The 25,193-nt window shown below is 46.9% G+C and overlaps 1 protein-coding gene across 3 annotated transcripts; it reads right to left on the bottom strand.

Moving 5' to 3' along the window:
- Nucleotides 1–551: 551 nt before the first annotated feature.
- Nucleotides 552–17,069, bottom strand: GSG1 (germ cell associated 1). Of its 3 annotated transcripts, none has more exons than XM_058743613.1 (6): nt 16,841–17,069; nt 6,191–6,512; nt 4,584–4,754; nt 3,711–3,890; nt 2,931–3,042; nt 552–967 (listed from the first exon to the last, which is right to left on the bottom strand). In XM_058743613.1, the coding sequence occupies exons 1-6, from the start codon at nt 16,886–16,888 to the stop codon at nt 625–627; spliced, it is 1,176 nt and encodes a 391-aa protein (XP_058599596.1). In that variant the 5' UTR covers nt 16,889–17,069; the 3' UTR covers nt 552–624. The 3 variants fall into 3 exon arrangements, with proteins under 3 accessions (XP_058599596.1, XP_058599597.1, XP_058599598.1); XM_058743614.1 differs by having other exon boundaries at nt 3,711–3,863; nt 16,841–17,068; XM_058743615.1 differs by having other exon boundaries at nt 3,711–3,863; nt 4,707–4,754; nt 16,841–17,068.
- Between the last annotated feature and the right edge of the window lie 8,124 nt (nt 17,070–25,193).

The following is a 25,193-nucleotide window of genomic DNA, read 5'->3' as shown; positions in this document are numbered from 1 at the left end:
AGCCATTAGAATGGTTTCTTTTCCCTTACGGAAAAGAGAAGCATCTTTTCCGGGTACTAGGATACTAGTCTCCTGGTGGCCTCTGGGTTAATACCTAATTAAACTTTTATTGGGTACCCTCCTACGTGGATGCAGGACACTGCAGCAGGCAGTGTGGAGGACATCTGTCCTACATGTCCAAGCTCCCGGAAGGGCCTTCGTTTTCCATTCTGAGGCTTCCAGGAAAATTCAAGTGCATCGTGGAAAGGTGAGTCACAGTCACCTGTTGAATTGCCCACCTCCATTCCTCCAAATCCCAGATAGATGACCAAACTGATAAACTCCTAAAGGACAGGGACTGTGCTGCTTAGCCCAGAACCTGGCACATAATAAGCAATCAGTAAAGGAGAGGAGGTGATTCTGAACATGGGAGATAGGGGGACGGTGAAACGAGACAGGAGACGGAGTGGGAAAGGAAAAGGGAGTGATGGCACCTGGGCACACACCCCTTTGGTCTTGTACTTTAAGATACTTTTGTTCTTACCCATCAAAACCATGCTTAAGACACAGACTTTGGCTTATGTACATGTTGGTAACGAACATGTAGGGTTGGGTTCAGCCTGCCCTCTAAACCCCCCACTACTCCTAACACTGTTCTTCCTCTACGACTGACCCCGCCGCCTCTTCCTTAAGAGCCTGGCTGGGTCCTTGTTGTAATCCCTTGTTGCGGAGCTCTGAGTAGAAGTCAACTCCTTCAGAGACAGAGCGGATGGGCTGATTGGGATACTGGTGGTAGCTGGTCAAAGGACCCCCTGTGTGGGCTGCACATAGCTGCTGGAGGAAACATTGGTGGTGATGTGGCAGGCAAGTCGGGTTTCCTTTGAAGCTCTTACTGTGCTTACACTTGAACTCCAGCACCAGCTTGGTGTATGTGTTGAAGGTGGTGACAGCCGATGCCATGCAGCAGGTGAAGGAAACCCAGGCCGTGCTAGGGATGGACAAAAAAAATTGCACAGTAAGAACCTGACCTCCTTACAGGTTTCAGGGAAAATACCATGATTCCTTCCTACCAGCAAACTAGGCCGATGCCCCTCAGGGTTTAGGGACCTGCGTGTGCTCCCTCCACTACGTTGTAGGTCAAGAACCATGGGCACGAGGCCTTAATTTGGTCTGTCTTAGTAGGATACGTTCTGAATGTTTTGTAGTCCAAGGGAATGACTCTTGTAGTCAGTAGTGTTAAGAGTCAGACTAGGAGTTTAACAGATTCGTTTTCACTGGATTGATCCGTTGTCAGTGCTGAGCTCCTTTATTCCCAGTGTGCCTGTTTTATATACATATGTAAACACACATGGCACGCACACACACACACACACACACACACACACACACAGTTTTCTGGACTGTTTTCCAAGCTGCAGATACCCTTGTAATCTCCCGAGATTGCACAAACCTGTAGCTCAGCCGTGTAGAGTGGATGCAGCCCAATGCACCCCCTCAGCACCCCCCACACCCTGCCAAAGATTTTCCTTTGTTCAGATCAGATGCTGAGAGTGATCATTCCTCTGCCTTCTTCGTTTTGAGGTTAGCATTCTTAGGGTTCACAAATTGAGCCTCTCAGAGTCATTCAGGAAATACTCACTACAAATCTGGAGGTATTATAGGTTGTAATAGTGGAATTTGCCTATTATGAAAACAGTGTGGTTCTTGGCTTAAGGGAGTTTATAATGGATGGAAGAGAAGCCGGAGATTTAAGAGAAGCTGGATGGATTTGACAAGGAAAAAAAAAAAAAACCCACCAGGGAACTGTATCAAACACATTCCTAAAAACTTGGAAAGTCAACCCCTAAATCTCCCCATGATTCTGGGAAGCCCAGGAAACAGGAAGTTGTGTGAGGTTAGCGAGGAATTTCAGGAGGTCAAGTGATGGTTAAAGCCAGGCCACACGCTGGCACAGTGTGTTCCTATCTGCTGCCTCTGACAGACTCAGTGGGCTCAGGTTGGCAATGCTTCTGATGGGGGTTTTGTAGTCTGAGCCCCGCAGATGTTGATGCCAAGAATGGCTTAAAGATAGACACAAGGTGCAAAACCACGTGTGTGGAAAATAAGTTCTGGTGGCTGGTGGATTAGGCCAAAGACGCCTGAATCAAATGGCCTGTTTCCTATCATGAGAAAAGGGGATAAGACCTCCTAACAGACATGGATGGGCTTCCATATCGCCTCCTTGAGCCCAGCACCGTGTCTTTTCAGCACGATGAAAGTACTTCGCACTTAATCCCAGACAGTAGGGCAACTCCAAGCTGGCACCCGTGCAGCCGAGACAGCATGTTCCTCAAGGGAGAAGGCGAGGAACTCTTAAAGGGGATGTTTACTTGGTGTTTATTTTGTCACGGTGGCTGCTTCTCCTCAAGAGAAATCGAAAACAACTGGCCCCTTCATTCTTTAAGGGTTAGGGGATGTCCAGCAGGGGAGGTTTTATTTCTCACACAGTTTGGTGGGATAAGAATGGAAGGAGGAGGAAGTTACTCTTCATTACAGGAGAAGAGTCAGCCATTCACAGGCCATGGGATTCCAACCAAATCTCAAGGCTATTTCTTCGTTGCTCTGTCCTCCAATACCTTGAGCCACAAAATACGTAAAACATGGAGCATCGCTTCCGTAAGTCACATAAAACCAGTCTCGTTTCCCAAAGCAACATGTGTATTAGGCGAAGAAGCAACTGCTACCACCGTATCATCGGAAAAACAGAATCCCTTCCGTAGCTCCCCAGGAGGTGGGGAAAGAATAGATGTGACCTCATGGGCCAGCCCGCTGGTCCACAGACCCCTGGGATGAGGGATGAAGGATGAAGAGAAGATAGGACGACACGGAGCAAGCACCTGCTTAAGGGCAGAACATCTAATGCAGGTTGGCCGAGGAGGGGGTAAAAGGCTCAGGAGACGGTAAGCACTTACTAGAAGGCCCAGCCATAATTCCAAGCATGTGGCCTCCAGTCTTCTGGACCCACGTTGACCGTTGCCTGGAAGACTTGTGAATACATCATATGGGCCACCATCCCCAGAAGGCCTACAGAGGGAACAGGAAGGCAGCGCCTTTAGAGAGACACTGGCATTGCCGTCTACAGGGAATAGGAGTTTGGAGCAACCGCCTTGTTTTGCATCAGGTGCAGCCTAGGTTGAGAAGTTCCATTACCCAGCTGCCACCACATTCCCAGGGAGACTCATCTGCAATGGGGGCTTCTCCTTGAATGCATAGCTTTCCAATAGGCTGCCCCAGGCTTTAGGTGTAGGGTTATGGGAAAAGTTTCTGCGTCAATGCTGCATTTGGGGCTTTTACTTCTTCCTACCCAGGCCCTGTACGTGAGCTTTATTCCTGATCTGTCTTATATCTGCCGATATAAGATGTAAGATAGATATAAGCATCTCTTTCTCTTACTTGATCCAAAAGAGTCTTGAAAAGCTGTGTGTGTATATGTACAACTGAAAAGCAAACCAAACCATATTTCACATACTGGGAAAGCTTGCAAGTAAAAAGAACCTAGAGATAAATCATTTTGCAGAGTACATAATGCTCTAATACAAAATTTCATTTCAACTTAAACATGCCTGCAACGTCCATTCTTTATACCGCCTGTGGGCACCCTGTTCCTGCCCTCCCTGCAGACACACACACCCTCCGGGGGTGCCTCAAAGGTGGCCAGGACACCCACCCCCTCCAGCCCGGGAGGCACGCACCTGACAGGACGGAGGAGATTGCCGCAAAGGCGCTCAGCTTGAGCCCGCAGCCCGGGTTCCCAGTGAACAGCAGGTCCATCAGTAGCAGGAGGAAGCTGACGAATTCAAGTCCAATGGAGGAGAACTGGGCTCCCATTGATAACCATAGGATCTCTGTCAGAAACCAGAAGAAGAAGAGCCCTCACCCAGGCAGTTAAATAACTGAACGTGGTACAAATGATGACTATCAGAAGGGAAAAGCCTTGCGGAGTCAGAGAAGGGGAGAATGAGACACAGCCGGAACCTGCTTGGGAGCTTCCTCCAATTTGGGTCCTTTGCTGTCAGCCCCTCGGCTCTCTCTGCTCACTACCTGATATATAATCAAGTAAACTTGATTGGCTGGAAACACCGTTAGGGAGATTCCAGAAGAAGCCATCTAATGGTCATAAAATCTTCCAGGGGCATGACTGCTATGGGTCATTTTTGTCTCTCTTTTCTCCTTATTGAATTTGGAACGATCAATTTTGTTTCTTTCTCCCTCCCTCCCCTTTTTCATTCCATTCCACTAAAAAATATATATAGAAAAAAATATATTTATATGTATATATGGGAGGGAAAAACCCTCTAAGCTTTTCAACATGGTTACTAGGCAATAAGAGGAAGTTAGAGAGGTTGGTTGGAAGCGGTTTTCTATTTGTGAACTTTATTTGTTCCTGCTGTTCCTGTTCTGCATTCCTGAATATGAATGAGCGTCAACTCTGGAAGCAATGTGTGTCAGCCTGTGGGGCTCAGAAGAAGAGACAAGGAGATCACAGTACAATGCAGAGCACAGTTGGGCCAGAGAGGCCCGAGTCAGAGTCAACGGCAACTAAATTTGTTATCGAACCCACATACTTGCCACAAGCCCTGGGGGAGGGTGGGGGAGGAAAGCCTTCTCCATCAACCGCTTCCCTCCAAATCGGAGAGTGGGGTGACATGGGCCTCGCAACGTGCCAAACTCCAGTAGTCCTTTCTCACCTCTCTCGGTTGGCGGCGTGAGTTCAATGAAACTTCGGCACCTCTCCCCTGAAACACAGACGAGGCCTGACGTCAGGGAGGGATGAAGACTTTGCCCCCAGTCTCCCACCTGGTGCAGCTCCATCCGTTCAGACCAGTGCCTGCCCGCATACAGTAGGCAGGCAATGGCATAAGCTAGAATTCCTCAGGATTAATTCGCCCCGCCCCCCCCCCCGCGCCCCGCCCCCCCCCCCGCGCCCCGCCCCGCGCCGATTCCAGATAGTGAAGACGAGAACATCGCTGAGAGGGCTTCCGCGGGGAAACGTCCCCATTTCTCGTGCCAGGAAGGGTTCACAATCCTAGTGTCAACCTTTTGCTGCCGCTGTACCACTGGTCTGAATGGCTCTCGATTGTTTCCAGGACTGGGGTTGGAGGAGTGCTAAGCGGGACGTTCATACTAAATCTAAATATACATGCATTTATATTTCTCTTCCATCTCCTTTTTCCCTTAGCCCAAATTGGGAGAAATAGAATGTGGTTAATTGTACACAATTCTGGGCTTTAGAGAAACTTCACTAGCAGGTGACCTCTGAATGCTTTGCACAAGGGGGAGGGGGTGTCCTTAGGCCAACTGCTCCTGACCGAGAACCACAAGTGAAGGAATGCACAATGACAGGGCACTGCTCTGCCGGTATGCGCTGAGTGGCAGGAGACCTGGGAGGGTCGAGGGCACCCTTACAGGGTCTAGTTACCCTCTTGGGGCTTCAGTTCCCTGACCTGGTAAATTATAATGAGAATACTTAGAAGGAGAAAACCCTTTTGGGGGCAGGGAGGAAGGGGCTGTACAGGTAACCTACTCTGATCCTTTCATCTCACCTGTGAGAAAATCAAGGTCTGTAGAGAGGAAGCTGCTCATATAAGGTCACAGCCAGGCAGAGCCAGGGCTTTTTCTAGAAGAATCATCTCTCCTCCCTTGGGTCTCCAAACGGCAATCCTAACTCACTAGAGTGGGAATTCTCATGATGTTACAAGTCTAAATGAAACCCTTTAAGGGTAATGCTATTTTAAACCAGAGGGTCTACGAGACAGTCAGGAGGGGAAAATCCAGATGGCCTTTGACCCTATCAAAAGGGAGTCCTGGGGCGCCTGGGTGGCTCAGCTGGTTACGCGTCAGACTCTTGGTCTCTGCTCAGGTCATGATCTCACAGTTCGTGGGTTTGGGGCTCTGTGCTGGCGGCGGGGAGCCTGCTTGGAATTCTCTCTCTCCGCCCCTCTCTCTCCCTTCTCTCTCTGCCCCTCCCCTCCCTAGCTCACGTGGGCTCGCTCTCTCTCTGTCTCTCAAAAATAAATAAAACTTCAAAGAAAGAAAAAGGGAGTCCGAGGAGAAGGGACACAACACAGAGGTGGGAGATGCCGAGTCCGGGGGTGGGGCCCAGCCGGGGATGGCGAGTGCCACTGCCCTCTGGTTCTTCGGCTGCGTAAGGTCCCCTGGGTGAGGAGCCCACCTGGTTCTTCCACGCTTTCCTCACAGGATAGCCACATGCCACTCCAGAAGGTATGGAAGGAGAAGCGGTCATCCCCAGCCTCCCAGCTGTATTGCACCACCTCCTGGGATGATGTGTTGTTGGTGCTGCTCCCATCCAAGGGCACTGGCACGTCAAAGCATTTGGCTGCCAGACCTTTTCCGCACACGGGCTTGGGCACCTTCTGTGTGCCCACAAACCAGTAGTTGCTGAGCAGGGATACTGTGGAGAGGCTGAGTGATAGCATGTTGAGGATGGCAGATAGGAATGCCCGTTGGCCATAGAAGCCCTGCGAGAGTTCCACCTGTAACAGACCAACAGGAGCGGAGAAGCTGATTGCAGAGCCCCCTCGGAGATCTGGACAGGGTGCCCGATCCTGAGGCTCCCTGGGCTCAAGCCACGCCCCTCCCCTGTGCCAGGCACAGCCCGCCCCCGGGGCTCTCTCCAAGGAGCCGTGTGGAGGCTCAGCTTTAGCAGTGGCCCGGAGTGGACACCGTGGCGATGCTGTTTGTTTAAGCTGGACCTTATTACATGAACATGTTTACTGAGGATGATCTGAATAAGGATCAGATAATAACCTCAGTCAGAATGCGATTAAGCCACTGAGCTAGTCTATCTCAAGCTGAGTAAAAGAATTGTGGTCACTCTAATGCTCTTGCTGAGAATTGTTTTGATCTTGTCTTCACTGGAACGTAGTAGTCCTGATGGGCTGAGGTATTATTGTAACAGCAGAAGTTTTTGCTGCCCTCTTCTCTGCCTGACAGATTCCTCTGAGAGGAGAGGAAAGGGGGATATGTTCTCTCGATAAACATTAAAGTGGCTCACCCCAGTCAGGGGGCGGGGAGCAAGGATTAGGGCCTTCAGGATTAAAGAAGGCAGCGGACCAACTGGGACGCGGGGTTGTTGAGACTCCGGGAGAGGAGATGGGGCTATAGGTTCTGAGAGATGGTGATCTGGGTCCGGCTTTCACACACTGCCACAGAGATGACAGAATCTCAAATGGGAGGTATCCGGGTGGTGCCCGTGGAGACCGAACACCAAGTGTCATGGTCATGGAGCCACAGGGAGGATGCCCTTGGCCACTGGGGAGGAACTGGGGGGGCATCTCCACTGCTTGAGGCAGCAGTGGTGCCTGCCTCACAGCGGGGACAGTGTGTGGCCGCAGAAAGATCTGTGGCCCATGTGGCTCTGGCCGGAGCCCCTGACCTCCTCCTCATTTTTAGCCTAAGAGGAGAGCCAGCTGAAAAATGACTAATAGTAGATATTTCAACCCTGATGAGTGGTGGCTCAGAGCCAGACTGAACTTTAGAAAATAAAGAAATCTGACCGGTCTTGCACTTTTGTGTTATAGAGCTGTTTATACTGTTACATTAATACATACGGAACAGAAAAGAAGCCCATATTTAGTTGCTGACAGACGCTTCTTAAGTAAACCATCTTGAGCTTTCCGGGGGATCTCTCATATCAGAATTAATCAGACCTAAATCTTCTTAGCTTAAGAAACGTAAATAAAACCATAGCTAAATGGGACAGGCTCATAAATCTGCCTCATCATCTCCAGCTTAGCATTTTCTACATTTAACAGAGAACTTTACCTTAGAAATATAACAGTTTGTTCTTCAGAATTTCCAGGGACTAAAACAGTGCATACCACAGATAAAGGACAGATTATTTATGGCAATAAGAAATATATAAGGTTCATATGCATATAAAAATCAATACATAAAATACATGATAAAACGACTTCTGGAAAGCAATCTGCTAATATGATTTTTTTAAAAAAGCACTCAACAAATTAAATCCCCCAAGAATTGTCAGTCTGTGCAAGACTCTGGGTGACCTTGGTAAAGACTGAAAACCACAGCATCAGGAATGAAGAAAGATCTTATATTACCAGGTATGGAAGTCACATATTGCCCCTGTCCCCCCAAAAGAATGCTTTCATCTTGTTTTTAGTTCTGAAATCTATTGGTTTAGTCATTGCTCTGTTACTATAAGTTACTCTTTCTAATTATTTTCATATCCATTGCTTGAACAGGCAATGGACTTCCAGATGAAACATCTTCATTAATCATTCTGTATACAGACTGAGCTAATGATTTAGGCAATTCTATATTTTCAGCAACTTTATGGCTTGGAGATTTGACTACTATCACATCAGATTTTTTTCTTTACCCTCAATCCATTTCCAGTTACACATATTTGTAAGTTATTCTGCAGACTGTTGCCAGATAAGGATAATGAACCCCACACCATGGTATGACCACTTTGCAGCACCAAGGTGATAACCAATTTAAGGAAGCAGTGAGTTGAGAGACAAAGGGTGAACTACAGCTTGGAGTAAAGCTCAAAGAGGCTGCTTCTAGAAGGAGTGTCCTACCAAGGACGGACGCAAGGAGACTCATTCAAGAATTATTTTGATTATCGAATGGGAATTCATTCAAGAGCCTTTTCGAGAATCATCTTCAACACTTACAGTACTGCGCCCTTCATCCTGTATTTTATTTCTCCTCTAAACATGGCCTTTTCTCTCCAGGATTCAGGTACCTCTTGCATTGGAAGGCCAAGTCTAATTTTGCAATGGTCTCTTTAAGGTCATCATGAAGGGGTAGCAGCCATAAGAAAATTTTATCTTTGCCTATGCTGACAAGTCCCGCGCCAAGGTGACTCTCTACTCTTGAGAAAAGGGGCAGAGAGTGGCTTCCCTTGACACTCTGGCTCAGACCAATTGGAAGTGCATAGGTGCCAAAACGTCACTAATTCTTCCATCGACAGAGGTTAACAGAAAAACTCAGAATTAACATAGACAACACATTGATGAGACAGACACACCTCTAAATCAGGTGCAAAATAACCATGGAATGTACGTTCTGAGCAATAAGAGCGAGAAGCTGGGTTACCTTGGCCATGGTCAGCGACTTGCTGCTTGTCTGAAGGACCACGGATGCCATCTGTGCCCCAAGTCCCTTTGGTTTAATGTTGACAGAATGAAACTGCCTTCCCACCCTCCCACCTCCCGGCCCCTCCCTCCTCCTCTACCTCCTGTTCTTTTGGAGTGCCTCTTGATTAAACCGCTGCCTTGCAGGGAACGTGGGCATTTAATAATTGACAATGCAATCATGGCCCAGCTGTTCTGGAAGATTACATGGGAGAGCTTGCCAATAGGGATCCAGGATTAAGCACAAAGAAGCAAGGACCTGCATTCTCAGAGGGACGGGTCTTTAAAAAGTAAGTGAAGATTCAGTTTCCATCTGACTGCCGTTCCCTCGGTAGCTGGTGGGACTGGGCTTGATTTTATGGTAGTCACAGAAAATATTACAGGGCATAGGAAGAAGAATGTTTATTTTTTTTAATTTATTTTTTTTTAATGTTTATTTATTTTTGAGACAGAGAGAGACAGAGCATGAATGGGGGAGGGGCAGAGAGAGGGGGAGACACAGAATCGGAAGCAGGCTCCAGGCTCTGAGCCATCAGCCCAGAGCCTGACGCGGGGCTCGAACTCACGAACCGTGAGATCGTGACCTGAGCTGAAGTCGGACGCTCAACCGACTGAGCCACCCAGGCGCCCCGAATGTTTATTTTTTTAAAAAGTGTTTCTAAGACTTTAAAAAAGTAACTTGACAAATCAGTAAGGGGTGGATTGCATAGCTTCTTGCGGCCAGCCACCTGAGAACCAGGAATTCTTTCCGTCCTCAAAAATTGTACCAATTAATTGGGATAGCAAGGATGGAGCTCGTTCTGCAGCTGCTTTTGATTCTCCAAATCCCCGATGCCACACATTTTTTTTTGTCCTGGGTGCCTTTGCAGGCGCTCTTTTTTCTACCTGGAATGTCCTCAGTCCCTTTTTATCTGGCGATCTGCCTCTTTTTTTTTTTTTTATTTTTATTTTTTATTTTTTTAATTTTTTTATTAAAAAAAATTTTTTTTTAACGTTTATTTATTTTTGGGACAGAGAGAGACAGAGCATGAATGGGGGAGGGGCAGAGAGAGAGGGAGACACAGAATCGGAAGCAAGCTCCAGGCTCTGAGCCATCAGCCCAGAGCCCGATGCGGGGCTCGAACTCACGGACCGCGAGATCGTGACCGGAGCTGAAGTCGGACGCTTAACCGACGGAGCCACCCAGGCGCCCCGATCTGCTTCTTATCAAGAGTAGTGTTAAGGCCACTCATTCTTGGAAAATGTTTCTTTTCTCTCAAAGAACAACCCCCTCCTCTCTGTCCTTCCATACTGCACCCCTCTCGTAATGCTTTCTGTGGTTCATGGTTAGTTGGCTTGATCGTCCTGTCCTCAAAAGGCCACTCTTTAATTGGAGAGCAGAGGTTCTCAATTCTGCCTGAGCATCAGAACAACCTCTGAGCATCAGAAAACTGAAAGATACTCAGGTTCCTGGGCCCCATCCTGAGATTCCACAGTAAGGCTGAGTGAGGTCCAGGAATGTGCAATTGTAGAAAACTCTTCGTATACACCCAGGGATGGACTTCTGGTTTCTGGTTCCGCAGGTAAAGAGCTTGGAAGTTGCCACTTCAGCCTTACAACGAGGAAAAGGCGGAACAGACTGGAAAATATACAGCCAGGGAATGAATGTACCATGAAGTAATACCTGTTTGATTCCTTTTTGGGCTTAGGTTTAATGAAACCCTTCGTGTTCTACCCCGGCCCTCCCCCACCTCTTCCAGATTTGCCACCAACCAAGCCATGGTTTTCCCGTTGTGTATTTGTACAGTTAGTTTGGGGACTCAAAGGCCCGCTCCCCTCTGACAGAATTAATCCAGATTGTAGCCAGATGGGTGTCTCTGGATCTTGCTTCCTACTCTTCTAGGACTGATGTAACAGCACATTTGACACGCATGTGCTTATGCCCAGGCGTTGATTCTCCGTTTCACCCAAAGGACCCTTAATTCATTGTGGCAGAGCTCTCTCTCTGGGAGAAGGGAGGAGGAATTTTGTGGTCACTTTTCACGTTTCAACTGGCTACAGCTTTTGTCCTGACGCTGGGTGGCACTGTCTCCTCATATTTTTCCTCTTCCGTCCTGAACTCCTGTCAGGGGGGTGCAGGTGGTTGTCCCTCCCTGTGGGGGGATGGCTCTTTTTTCTTCCTTTGGCCTCCTCCCCACTCACTAATCTATACAATGCCATGTGTCAGCCTTTTGGAATTCAGGGCTCGGAACGAACTCTGGGAGCATCCAGCCGCTCCCTCGAGGACATCTCGCAGGATTATTTCCTGTAGCACATTTGTGTGTGTGTGTGTGTGTGTGTGGCCAGTTCCAGTTCCAGTGACTCAATAGATCCTCAAATACTTCCCATGGGACATACAACTCCACCGTGTCAGAAAATAGAGTTCGCCAATGTTTCCTGATGAGTTTTGTGCACATTTTTCTTTATTGAATCGTATCCTCATTCCCTTTCCCACCCCAGAACAGTGAACAATTCTTTTCCCTGCTCTGTGCTTACACCCTTCAAATACTTGCAGACACTTCTCATATCCCGCTTGAGTCACTGTTTGGCACAGTCTGATGTCTTTGGTTTTTATTGCCTCTGCTCAGAAACCGCACCCCCTCTGCCCTCATAGCATTAAATGCGCCTTCTCCAAGGGAAAGGGGATGGGAGCGGCACAGGCTGGAGGTTATGTGAGGAGGCCTAGAGGTAGACTGAGTGAAGCCAGGGACACTTTGGCTTTGGGGTCTTCTGCTAACTCAGCCCCTTTCCCAGACCGTTACATACTCCTCATTTTGTATGATTCTTCTTAAAGAGAGCCTCCAAAGTTACATTATTTTAGGCCTCCCCAAAGCCTGAATCCACCCCTTCGAAGCCTGGCTCTTTGCATGGCTGGGCTGGCTGGCTACTAGCTGTGATCCATCCAGGGAGGACACCCTCCCTCCCCGAGGACCCTATGCCACAATGTCTACTTTCCCCTTTTTGATGAACCATGAGTTTCTCTGTCTGGCATCCCACTCACTTCCTTTCATTATAATTTAGGCATGTTAATATTTTTTTCTTCTCTTTCCTCTCTTAGAACAGAAAAAGTCATTGCTAGTCAATGCACCATGACTATAATTAGGTTGGGCTCAGAAGCTCATGACTCAGGACAGACACAAAGATTCCACATCCCAAAACAGTATTTAACTTTGGTATGTTGGACTGTTACCATGTCAGGACGATTCCCCATGGGGATGTATAGGTGACTCAGCATTTATGACATCACCAAACCAAGGGTTGGGACTAACCTATACTTGCTAAGGTCCTCAGTCCCTGTTCCCTGCACTGTACGAAACCATATTTATTAAGTACACACAAAGGGAAACAATGGTTTGGGGACACCCACACAAACTCTGTAAACAGGAATCCAATTTACTGTTTTGTGAATACAGTGTCCATTAGACATGATTAAAACAATGGGTAAGAATGCTGAGCCAGAGAAAATTGCACAGCATACCACTTCCCTAAGGCAAAGCCTCGTGGCAAATCCCTTCTTGTCTGTCCCCCTGCCCCATTATCAATAGTGGCCTCTTCTCCCAGGATAGGTTCATTTGCCCTCCCTAGCAGTAGTATCTCTGTCCTTTGCCCAGGAGTCAGATTATCTGACCCATGACCCATTAACTAATCCCTTTCTGTTACTCAGCAGACAAAAAGCTGGAGTGGAATGCGAAATGTTTCTCCTGTCGCTGGCTCCGATCTACATGCCCCTGTTCTTTGTTCCTGCATGTTCTACCGTGTGCCTCTCAGGCAGCTCATAACATGCTCACTTGACTTTAAGTCGCTAGATACAGGAGCAGCTGTGTTTTATTCATTGTTGATCCTCAGCGCCCAGCACTTTCTAACATCCGGGAATCAGTGAATGAGGTTTGTAATGGAAACCAGGCTCAGAATACAATGAGGAAGCCTATGGGTGAAGAGCACAAGAAAAGTGTCCCAAACAGTCTTTCATTGTTAAGGGACGAGCAAATCTTCCTGATTCCCATACAGGAGAACAGTGAGAAGGTAGAAGGTCCACAGGTCCACAGACACACCCTGTGCCTTTCTACACAGATGCACCCATAGTTTCACTGAACAGATCCTCTGCCAATACATTTCCTCCCACCTGTGGAAACATTCCTGCTTTTTGATGAGCAAAGCCCAGAAAACAGCAGTGATCTCACGAACGAGTATTATCTTTGGTTCACAGATAGCAGGGTACAAACAGATTGCTAAAAGCCAGTGACGGATTGGAAATGCCATGTCCTTTCCCAAGCTCTGTGATTCCCTAGTGATTGGAACCCATTCGGATGACATGTCTTGAGCCATCTGAGATTTCACAGCTCCACAGCTCACAGAATCACTGATAAAACGAGGAATGTCTTCACGCAGGACATTTTGATAGGCCTCCCAGCCCAGAAGGGAAGAGTCATGTCACCAAAGTGCCCATGCCGAATGTCCAAAATATTAACATAGGACCCTTAGCTGTGGGATTTCTCAGCCTCAGGTTAACCTCACCCGCAAGTGTTTAGGGTCCGCATGGCCCCAGAACAGGGGCGTGTAGAATAAATACGACCGACTCCTTTCTAACATGGGTCCCCAGTTGAGTTCTGGGAACGCTTCTACTTATGCCCAGTGGGAAGGACTGAAGAATAGCATTTGGGGGCCTCTCCTCTGTCGCCTTTCCCTTTCCGTTGTTGGTGGAATTGTTAGAGGGCTTTTGCTAATGCAGTCATTTCCAGGAGAGGAAGCGGCCTTTCTTCCATGCCCTAAGCAGCTGGAGTGAATCAGAGCGGCAGCCACATCTGCACATCCTGTGGGGCAATCGCTCACGCGCGGGTGACCGAGCCCTCGGGGCCTGCCGGGGCTGGGGGCTCTTGGGGACCGCGGGGCGGGAGGGGGCGCCGAAGGGGAGCGGTCTCCCCAGGGATGCTCAGGGCCCGGAGCTGGGCCGCCCCATTTGCACTCCGCGCGCGCCCCCCTCGTCCCTACTTTTCTGCTCTCCCTCCCCCCCTGCAGTCGCGGTGTCCGAGCCCCGCCGAGTCCCCGCCGACTCCCTTCGCCCCCCTCCCTCCATGAGTAACACCTCCGCCCCCGGTTTACTATGGCTCCCCAGTCGCCTAGCAGCGGGCGCGCGTTGCCATGGCGACGCGCCCCGAGCGTGTTTTGAATTGTTTGGCGAGGCCCCGCCCTAGCGGCTGAGCGCTGGGGACGCGAGAGCGGGTGGGGCCGGGGACTGGGGCCGGGGACTGGGGCCGGTCTTCCTCTCCAGGCTCCTGCGTCCGCTGACAGCCGCGGCCCGGGGCCTCCCGAGACCAGGAGCCGGCGAGAGCTGGCGGGAGGGAGGCCGGGCCGCCGCCACGTGGTGCCCAGGGCTGGCCTGCTGGCCGGCGGCGGCTCCTGCGCCGCCGGGGTCATCCGATCATCTCGTCACTCCCCGGCCTGTAGGCCTGAGAGTCAGGAGGTTCGGGGTGCAGGGGAGCCCAAAGTCCGGCGTTTCCCAGCCCCCGCCCTTCCCCTAAAGGCTCAGGCCCCTGGCCGCTGTTCTAAAGCAAGACTGTGTTGGGGCGCCTGGGTGGCGCAGTCGGTTAAGCGTCCGACTTCAGCCAGGTCACGATCTCACGGTCACGGTCCGTGAGTTCGAGCCCCGCGTCGGGCTCTGGGCTGATGGCTCAGAGCCTGGAGCCTGTTTCCGCTTCTGTGTCTCCCTCTCTCCCTGCCCCTCCCCCGTTCATGCTCTGTCTCTCTCTGTCCCAAAAATAAATAAAAAACGTTGAAAAAAAAAATTTTAAAGCAAGACTGTGTCTTTGCCTCCTTTCGTGGGCCCAAGAGGGGAAACTGGGACACGGAGAAGCCTCAGTAGTTCTGGGTTCTCGTCACTACTCCGCCCACCGCTGGACTAACGATTTCGGCCAAGTTACACAACCTACCTGAGTGATTCAGGAGTAAATTAGGAGAGAGTTGTTCTTCACCGTCCCGCCGTGAAGACCAAGAGGCCTCGTGAAAGTGTGGAGGAAGGGGAAGGGAATCTACGGTGTTCCGGACACCTTGCTAGGCTCCTCACAAACATCTCCTTGAACCCTCACAATAGGCCTGAAGGACAGATGGTTTCCAGAGGGAGCATTTGACTTGCTCCAGGCCGCAATGCTAGTAAATGGTGGAGTCAATATTCAAAGTCTCTTGTTTCAACCCCAGGCTGCCCCTCCGTAAAGGGGAGGCGCACACACTTAAAAGACAGGGATCGCAGGACAGATTATGGAAACGTACACAGAATGATGCGACGCATTGTGTTTTATACTTAAGATATACAAACTTCCATACCCCCTCTGTCTCTCCTAAATCAATAATCAATAAAATTTACCATGTCTGGCTTTTTCTATCGCGTTCTTGCCCATTTCTGTGGGTTCTCCTATTTATGACCTATTCACTTTGGGTTTCTATCCTTTCTTTTGTGATCCCTAATATCCAGCCAATTAACAGCACACCACATTGCTCTGTGTGCGTGAGTGTGCGTGCGGGTTTTACTTCTCTGGCGAATTGTAAGCTTCATTTTTCTCTCCCGAGAAAGGCAAGAGGTATGAGAATGAACATTTGCTTTTTTAGTAACCCTTTGAGCGGAAAGATGGCAGTTCCCAACTATCTCAGATGGGAGGCAAGTCATTTCCAGATGTGAGTTCTCCTAAACAAGCCAAGACATCTTTTGCCGACCGTGAGGGTCTTTCTGGAGCTGCAAGGATCCCTGCAGATACTCCCAGGTTCCCTGAGACCAGAAAGAGCCCAACTAAGGTTGTGCTGTCCTTAGTTCCAGTAGATTCCAGATCAGAGCTCCCTACCAGCAGGACCATGGGGATGCCTCACCTTTTTCTGGCAGAGAACTTAAAATCTGCTCTTTCTTCGTTAGAGTGATACACAGCTCTGTGGTTACCACTACCGCTGAGCCTTTTACCAGGAACCAGATTTGGGCAGCGGGAATCATACAGATGGGAGGGAAGAAAGGAGAACTAGAGGGCTCTAAGTTGTCCTGGGAGCAGCAAGGAAAAGCAAGATGAAGAGGCAAAGGAGGAGGGAAGGGAAGTATAATGGAAGAAGATGAAAAAAACCCCAAGGCCGAGGTATGGACATCACCAGGTTTATCAATAAAAATGGGGCCTGAGACCGGGGTGCCTGGGTGGCTCAGTCGGTTGAGCGGCCGACTTCGGCTCAGGTCACGATTTCACGGTCCGTGAGTTCGAGCCCCGAGTCAGGCTCTGTGCTGACAGCTCAGAGCCTGGAGCCTACTTCCGATTCTGTGTCTCCCTCTTTCTCTGCCCCTCCCCCATTCATGCTTTGTCTCTCTCTGTCTCAAGAATACATAAACGTTAAAAAGAAAATTAAAAAAAAAATGGGGCTTGAGTAACAAATTTCGATCCTGTTTTGTATAATCCCATAGTGTGTTCTCAAGCTCCTTACCATGAGCATGCGAAACAAGGCAGTGAATTTTTATAAGCTGTATTAGAAATCCACCATAAGGGGTATGATGCAGGGGAGAGTCATGAGATTTCAAAAATTTTGTTGTGATGACATGTTGTTGTACTGAACTGTTGAATTTCTATACAGTATACCTGAAACTACCATTTCACTGTGTGTCAACGAACTGGATTTAAATAAAACCAAAAAAAAAAAAAAGTCTTGGTACCTACCTTCTGGGTGAGACAAACATTTTGAGTCAGTTGGGAGGGTTTGCTCATTCACTTTTGAAGCTCTGAGGCAAGGGTGTTTCCGTTTCTCTTTGGCTCTGCCTTAATCGGTTGCACGGAATGAGTTTCTGGTGTGAAGACGAATCAGGTCCCCTCTTGCCAGCAGAGGGGTGAGGTGGTGTGAGATGGGCTGCCGGAGATGGAAAGGATATCCTGCGGCCCAGGGCGGGTGGGGCTGGCTGACACAAGAGGTTTTCTCTGTGACATCACAGTGGGAGGTAGGGCTATCTCTGCTGCACCCCTCCCCCCCGTCTCCTCTCACCACCCCCAGAAGGATGGGGGGGCACTCTGGGGTAACTGCCAGAGACCTGGATATCTTCTGAGTCATCCAAACCTGGGCTGCTGTTCCTGGGCCGAAGAACACGCTCCCTGCCGGGGATCCTTGTAAACCAGCAGATTCTGAAGGCCTGGGATGGTTCCCACACGTTGCTGACCGCACTGAGGCGGGAGGTTCTAGACCAGTGCCGTCAGAGAGAAATACAATATGAGCCATACATGTAATTTACAATTTTCTAGGAGCCACATTTAAAAAAGTAAAATGGACACACATGTTGCGATGCGACAATGGTATCTTATGCGGTGGTATCATCAGAATAAAATGTAGTCCTCCTCAGAGCAATAAAGTTGGGTTCAATGGAAAAAAAGCTGACACTGATGAAAATGGAATGAGCTCCAGCGGTGCCTGGGTGGCTCAGTCAGTTAAGCGTCTGACCCTTGATTTTGGCTCAGGTCATGATCTCATGGTTTGTGGGTTCGAGCCCAGCATCAAGCTCTGCGCCGACAGTTCAGAACCTGCTTGGTTTTCTGTCTGGCTCTCTCTCTGACCCTCCCCTGCTTGTTCTCTGTCTCTCTCTCAAAATAAATAAAAATAAACTTAAAAAAAAACCTTATTAAAAAAAAGATTCAATTCCTTGGTTGCATTAGTCACCTAAGGGCTCGGTAACCACGTGACCAGTAGCTACTGTTTTGGATAACACAGCTCTAGACCATTCCCAGAAAAGGCAAGAATGTGCAGAAATTATCATTCCAGTATCTGGAAATCTAGTTGATGTTCACTAATACAATCTTAATAATACATAACGAGGATCTGGGAGCTATTGACACTGAGACGTAACTCTGAGGTTTAAAGAGCAAGGTGGTGTCTTTCCCATTATTCCAGCTAAGAGTCTGGATGGGGGCTTTCTGCCCTGTGAGACAGGTCACCCTCAGTCCACCCCTGAGCTTTGCCTGCGTGCCCCTCGCTGGGATTCCCTCCTCTTCTTTGCTACCCCACTTAAATTCTACACAACCTTCAGGACGCGTGATTCCAGTCTCTATTCAGCCCAGAGCCTTCTCTTGTGATTCTAGTTGTCTCCTCTCTCCCTTTCCTCTGAACTTGTATAGCATGTATGATCCGATTGTACAATGGGGAGCTTCGTATTCACTAAGATGCCTAAGTAAATGCCTAAGGGAGGACACCAGATTGAAATGACCTATTGACAACTTGAACAAAAGGAATTACCATGCCTTGTTCTTGGCATGTTTCAACTTGATCAGGATGTCAGTTCTCTTTAAGTTAATTTACAAATTTAATGTAACCCTAATACAAATACCGGTGAGCATTTCTAAAGAGCAAGACAAGTTGATATTAAAGTTCATTTAGGAAAACAGACGCACAACACTAGCTGGAAGGAAAGAGCTCTGAGGGAGACCAACCCTAACAGATACTAAAGCAGGCTGCAAGGCCTCTATAATGAAAACAATGTGGTGCTGGTACGCAACTAGCAAACAGATCAATGGAATAGAAGAGGAAGTCCAGAAATACACACAGCTCCATATAGACACCCAGTATATGATAAAGGTGATATCCATAATTACTGGGGCAAAGATGATCTTTTTAACAAATGACATTGGGACACACTTGGCTAGCTATTTAGAAAAATGTAAATTGTATCCATTTTTATGCCATATACAAGAATAAACTCTAAACGGACAAGAGATCTGAATGTAAAAAAAAATGAAATTATACAAGTACCAGAAGAACGTGTGGGCAAATTACTTCATAATCTGGGTGAAAAAGAGGCTTTCAGACTATGGCTAAAAATCCAGATACTAGATAAGAAAAGATTGATAAGTTTGACTACATTAAAAAACAAATAAACAACAAAAACCTTCTCCATGGCAAAAATCACCATAAACAAAGTAGAAAACAGATCATAAACTGGGAGAAAATATGAGTAATACATATGACAGATAAAAGGCTACTCTCCCTAACATATAAAGATTTTTCAGACATGAAGGGAGAAAAGAGATCAAAATTCCCTTAGAAAAAACAGGCAAAATTAAGAAACAGGCAATTCAAGAAAAGAGACATATAAGTGGCCCTAAATATATGAAAAGATGTTCACCTTCATTTATAGTCAGAGTAGTGCATATTGGAAAAAAAACAATGGAATCTCATTTCTCATCTGGCAGACTGGCAAAATTAAAAACCTTGACAATATAACTCTATTGATAAGGCTGTGGGGGGAAATAGGCACTTTCATTCATTGCTAGTAGAAATCCAAAATGGTACCAGCCCCTTGGAGGAGAACTGGCAACATTGAACAAAACTACACATGTGTTTATCCCTTGACCACAGAAATCCCACTTCTAGGCATTTACCCTGAAGATGCACCTCCAACAATATGGAAATACATATGCACAAAGTTATTCATTGCAGTGCTCTTTGCAGTCATGAAATATTGGAAACTACCTGAATCTCCCAAAATAGATTAGTTGAATTAACTATGGATACATGCAAACAATGAAGTACTGTGCAGCTATATAAAAATAAAAAAACACCAAAATGAGGGAGATTTCCATGAACTGATATAGTATGATTTCTAGGAAATATTAACTGGAAAACTGGAAAGTGCAAAAGAGGATATAGAACATGCTGTCTTTTGTGGGAGAAAGAAGGGCAAATAAAACATAAATATTTGCTTATTGTTACCAAAGAAACAGGAAGATAAACCAAAAAACAATGAAGTTGATTACTTGGTGGGGGGCAGGGATGGAAGTGATTCAGGAGGGAGTGACACTTCGCGGAGAACAATGTTTTTTGTGTCGTTTTGACTTTTGGAAGCATGTTAATGTTCTACGTATTCAAAAATAAAATTAAAACAAGATGGGAAGGGAAAGAAAAACCTACAACTGAACACAAACGGGAAACAAACGAAGGCAATTGTATTTCATATAAACACTACAACCACCCTGAAGGGGAAAAAGGAACGGAGCAAATCCAAGTAACTCGTGACTATTTACCTTCTGTCTTGGGTGAAGTTCAGTTGAGGAGAATGGCAGCCACCTCTTGAACTCCTTTTAGTAAATATCCTTAATGCATCTTGTGGTAGATGTGTCAAGCAATTTTGAAACATTTCAGAGGTATTGTGGCACTGGGCAAATGGAAACATGGTTAATGCAGTTGGGAGCTAGAATTTCCATATGGGAAAGTGACATCAAACTATGGAATGGGGGAAGGCAAGAAGGAACCTTATTGGGTGGACTGGAATTAGAGGCATCAGTGTGAAAAAAAAAAAAAATATATATATATTTATATTTGTATATAAATTATATATATACATATATACATATGTATTATATATACACATATGTATTATTTATATATACATATATATTTATATGCATACATATGCATACATATATACATATGTATGCATATAAATATATATGGACACCTAAATATGTATACCTGTACATATGTGTGTGCATGTGTGTATATGTATAATATGCACCTATGTATTATGTTTGTATGTATATGCATAAATATATGTATATTTTTTCTAGCTTTGTCTACTGAAAGGGCCTAGAAGTAAAGGCTCCCCAGTAGCAATGAGCACCTAGCATTCAAATCTTGGCCTGTAAAACCAAGAGTTCCTCAAAGAAATGGCCAATCCCAGAGATGGGACAAAGTTGTTACTAGATGAACTTTGAACATTATGTGAGAGGGAGACTGGGCACACACAGAAGAGGACAAGGCAATGTGGCCGTGGAGGCAGAGGCCAGAGTGATGTGGCCACAAGCCAAGGAATATGGCGGTGGCCAGGAATTGGAAGAGGCAAAGAAGGATGCACTCCTGAGCCCCCAGAGGGAGTGCAACCCTACCGACACCTTGCTTTTGGCTTAGTGGAATAACTTTCAGACTTTTGGCCTCTAGAAGTCGGCGACAGTACATTTCTGGCGTTTTAAGCCACCAAGTTTGTGGTAATTTGTTACAGCAGTTTTAGGAAACTAATACAGTGGTAGAAATGGAAATCACTTCAGTCTCCATCCTCACTCCCAGCTCATACACAGACTTGCAGGAAGGCATGTCTTCTCTGTGCCTTACTGCTTTTAATTTATAACAGAAAAATGGAATACGTAGGGATTCTGTGAGTAAAGGAGCAAAGGTCTCCAAAATACAAGCTCTTCATGTAAGCCTCTTCTCCCTCCCATATATGAAAGGTAGGTGGTTCTCAACCTTGCCTTCTTCCCCTGATCCATTCAGACATCACAGGCACAATGTGATCCAAATTGACTATACAAATAATTCTACCTCTTGTCTTTTCCTTTCTTAAACCATTGTTTGGCCGAGAAAGGATCCTACTCAGAGTTTTTTAAAGAAAAAAGCCAATTGCCTATACTGATTAGTCATACTCTCCTTAATTAAATTCAATATACTCAAACTCCTCATGAGTAGTAATAATATAATGATATTACATTGTTAATAACATAATACGGTATAATGTGATGTAATACAATATTGGGTATTTATTGACTACTTGCAACATATTCTGCTATGGGATTTTTTTTTGTTCATTGTCTCATTTAGTCCCCGTGATGCAGTCAGGTGGACTCATTAATATTATTTTATCCATGAACAACCCGAGGATATGACTGTATAGATCACGACCCTTGAATTTCTGGTAAGTTACAGCAGGACTGTAGCTCTCAGAGGGTTTCTGTGGAAGCGAAAGTATCACAGCCTGAACGCACATTTGACCCAACTTACTAGGATGACTAACAAACATGGCGGAAGTTCAGAGAAGGTGACTCTCTATGGAGGCAAACTGAGAGCAGACAGGGCTTGCAGGGAGGGATTCCGGGGGAGTTTGGAGTCTGAATCATTGGCGATTCCAACGTAACTGCTAGTTTCGAGTGGTAAGCGCTGAAACGAGTCTGCTCAAGGTTCCAACCATCTCTGGCACCGTGTGGCTTTGAGAGAGCCCAGGACATGAGTTTTCTCAAATGTAGGTCATTTCCAGCTTGGCTTTGAAGAGTCCAAACCACCTGCATTCTCTACTGGGTGAAGGGTAGAATTTTTAACATTTGGATGCGATGCTACTCATGTAGCAAATAACAATTTAAAAAACACATGGATTGCATTCTTGCTTATGATAGGTCTCAAGGCTGATTATAATATTCTGGCTTTCCCTCTTCATGTATGTAGTGGCTGATACCGTGGAAAGACGATGGGATAGACTGTCAAGTAGAATGGGTTGCAGGATTAGTGCCAAAACTCTTAGGTAAGTTGTTGATACTCTGGATAAATCCATTTCTTCATCTTTAAAATGGGGTTAATAAAACCTTTCCTACTTACTTCATAAAGGTGTCATAAAGCTAAAATGGAAGACTCTAAGCTTCGGAGCTTTGGATTTAGACAGACCTTGGTTCAAATCTACTTTTTCCTTATCAGCTGCATGAGTTTGAGTCGGTTTATTCAAAACTCTCTAGTCCTCAGTTTCTGTATCTGAAGAGTGAAGCTAAAAACAGCTACTTCATAGGGTCTTAGAAGAAATTAAATGAGATAGCAAATACAAAGCATTTAACAGTGCCAGACACAGAGTAAACATCTACTTAATGGAGGCTGTTATTATTAATAGTCCTAATTGACACAAAAGGCATTTAAAAGGGAAAGGGAAGTGTGCAGCGTATTAGCTATCGTAGTAGTAAATGCAAGGCTGTGAAATCTAAGCACGCCTTTGAAAGTATGCACGTGCATTTTTATTTACTAAGGACAGCGAGCAAGGCAAATATGCTTGGTCAAGCAATTAGCCTTGGACGTAGAAGTGTGACCCGACCCCAAGGACGCTCTCCCGCTGGAGACATCGTCCACCTATGTGTAGATTTCGGGTACTCCCAGTCATCCTGGCATTTTGTGAAGCATTTTATGCCATGCGTAACTTGATATGCATCTTCTCCTACTTCCTCTTAAGACTGTAAATTCCTTGAGAATAAAGACAGCATTTTCTCTGTGGCCATAAAGCCCTGCAGGGCTTGGTGAGGACTGCGTGGGTGTTCCGTACATTAGGTACTAATTGGTGTCGGAGTGCGGCAGGGATCGTTATTAACTTTTCCACCCAGTGTGATTCTGGGGAGTTGTGTGTAGTGTGTGGGAGGAGTGAGCAGGGAGACGCTACTGATTGGCCAGGTATTTAGAGCCTCTTGTGCAGGAAAGCGCACACACTTCTCTTCCTTGGGGCTCACAGCCACAGTGGCATAAATACAAGTAAATTCCAAAGCAAAGCTAAGAGGAGTGGGTAGGCTCCTTCTTTCTTTTTTGAAGTATTGCCTTTCGTTAATTGGGACCAAAGTCTGTGTAAGCTCGGACACTCCCTAGCGTGGGAGCTTGATTAGGTCATTGGGTCACTGTGAGCTTCAGTTTTCTTATTCTTAAAATAGGGGTGACAGGATCAATTTTATCTACTTCACGGGGTTGTTATAGCATCTGATGAGATAGCATACATCAAAGCTAGGCACACAGGAAAGCCTGACACACAGGCTTTTGCACACACAGCTACTATTATGATGTCACTCACCTAGGGGCATGGGGCTTTATTGGTGGCTTCTTGCCCAGAGGGGACAGCTACATTCAAAGCTGCACTGGCTTTTGGGAGGGATTGCTGTACAGAGCACGTTAGCGGATGTGTTCCCTCGGTGGCCTTAGTTCTCCGGCTCGCAAACTGGGCTGTCAGACAGCACAGACCCAAACCTGGTTCTCCAGAAGCAGCAGGAGACGTGCTCAGATATGTTCCCCTCACTCCGACACGTGTGTTTGCACTGACTGGTGACTGTTTTGCCCAGAGCCTGTGTAGGCATCTAAGAGGCAACTGGCTGCATTGGGGATGCTGTTGAGGACCTAGAACAGAATTTCCGTGTGGGAAGGCAACTAGTCCCCAGCCGTTCTGGCTTCCTGGGGCTTTCAGGGTCTTCTACAAATATGCCTACCCTGAGACCTCCCCTCTTCCCTTCCACATTTTGCCAGGTTGCTCCTTCCCGATTCTTTGCCTTAACTCGTGGTGTTGGGTGACTCACTTTACACCTGGTCTGTGGAGCTTGAAGCCTGAGCTGGCCTCTGATAAAATCAGCTGATGATGTCATATAGGCCTCCTGTCTGTGCCTCCTCAGCCCCTCAGAAGAAGGGATGCTATCAGTTGTCACCATTATCTCATTTTTCGAGGATATTTCCAGAGGAGAGGTGGGCAATTGAAGTGGTTTTTGCCCTTCTCTTTGGTGATCATCAGACATGGAGTAAGAGGAAAAGTCTAGGGGCTTCCCTGCTTGCATTCCTCATCAGCCCAGTTCCTTTTTACAAGCATGTCAAGAACTCTCATGGACAGATTCCCTTCCTGCCGCTCTTCCCATCTCATTGCCTTACCTGGAGGACGTGCCCAGGGCAATTACAAGCTCTTTTAGACTTTAATCATAGAATCACTGAACTTCAGTTAGAAGGGGCCTTGGTGGGGCGCCTGGGTGGCTCAGTCAGTTTAGCGTCGGACCCTTGATTTCTGCTCAGGTCGTGATCTCACGGTTTGTGAGTTCGAGCTCCACATCAGGCTCTGCGCTGACAGCGTAAAGCCTGCTTTGGATTCTCTTTCCCCCTGTCTCTCTGCCCCTACCCCGCTCATGCTTTCTCTCAAAATAAATAAACTTAAAAAAAAAAAAAAAGAAGCGGCCTTGGAAACATGGTGTCCTCAAGGTTTCATGTGGACACATGTGGACCCTGAGGCTCGAAGAGGTGAAGTGACTTAGGGAAAGCCCCAGAATCAAGCAGGGAAGTGGTGACCCCAGCCAAATGTTCTCTGCTCTCTCACACTGCACGGGACTGCAGTTCCTCTTTGCAAAAATCAGCACATCATAAACTAAAAGGAACTTGAGAGAACTTTAGCTCGTGTCCTCTGATGGAGGCACCTGGTACCTAGACCGCATGAGGATCTCTTTACTTCTTTTTCTTAAATAATTTTCCTTTCTGAGGCCTCTCTTCCCTCCCTCCCTC

This window comes from Neofelis nebulosa, chromosome 8, assembly GCF_028018385.1.
Source record: "Neofelis nebulosa isolate mNeoNeb1 chromosome 8, mNeoNeb1.pri, whole genome shotgun sequence".
Classification (NCBI taxonomy): domain Eukaryota; kingdom Metazoa; phylum Chordata; class Mammalia; order Carnivora; family Felidae; genus Neofelis; species Neofelis nebulosa.
Note: the sequence above shows the minus strand (reverse complement) of the source record. Positions and strands in the feature narration are given on the sequence as shown.

Bases quoted from the DNA above. Each gene is read 5' to 3' on its own strand.
- GSG1 (XM_058743613.1), bottom strand. From the start codon at position 16,888: ATGAGCAAACCCTCCCAACTGACTCAAAATGTTTGTCTCACCCAGAAG. The intron at 6,513-16,840 runs GTAGGTACCAAG...GGTCTGTTACAG, and splicing joins ATGTTTGTCTCACCCAGAAG to GTGGAACTCTCGCAGGGCTT. The intron at 968-2,930 runs GTAAGTGCTTAC...GTCCATCCCTAG, and splicing joins AATTATGGCTGGGCCTTCTA to CACGGCCTGGGTTTCCTTCA.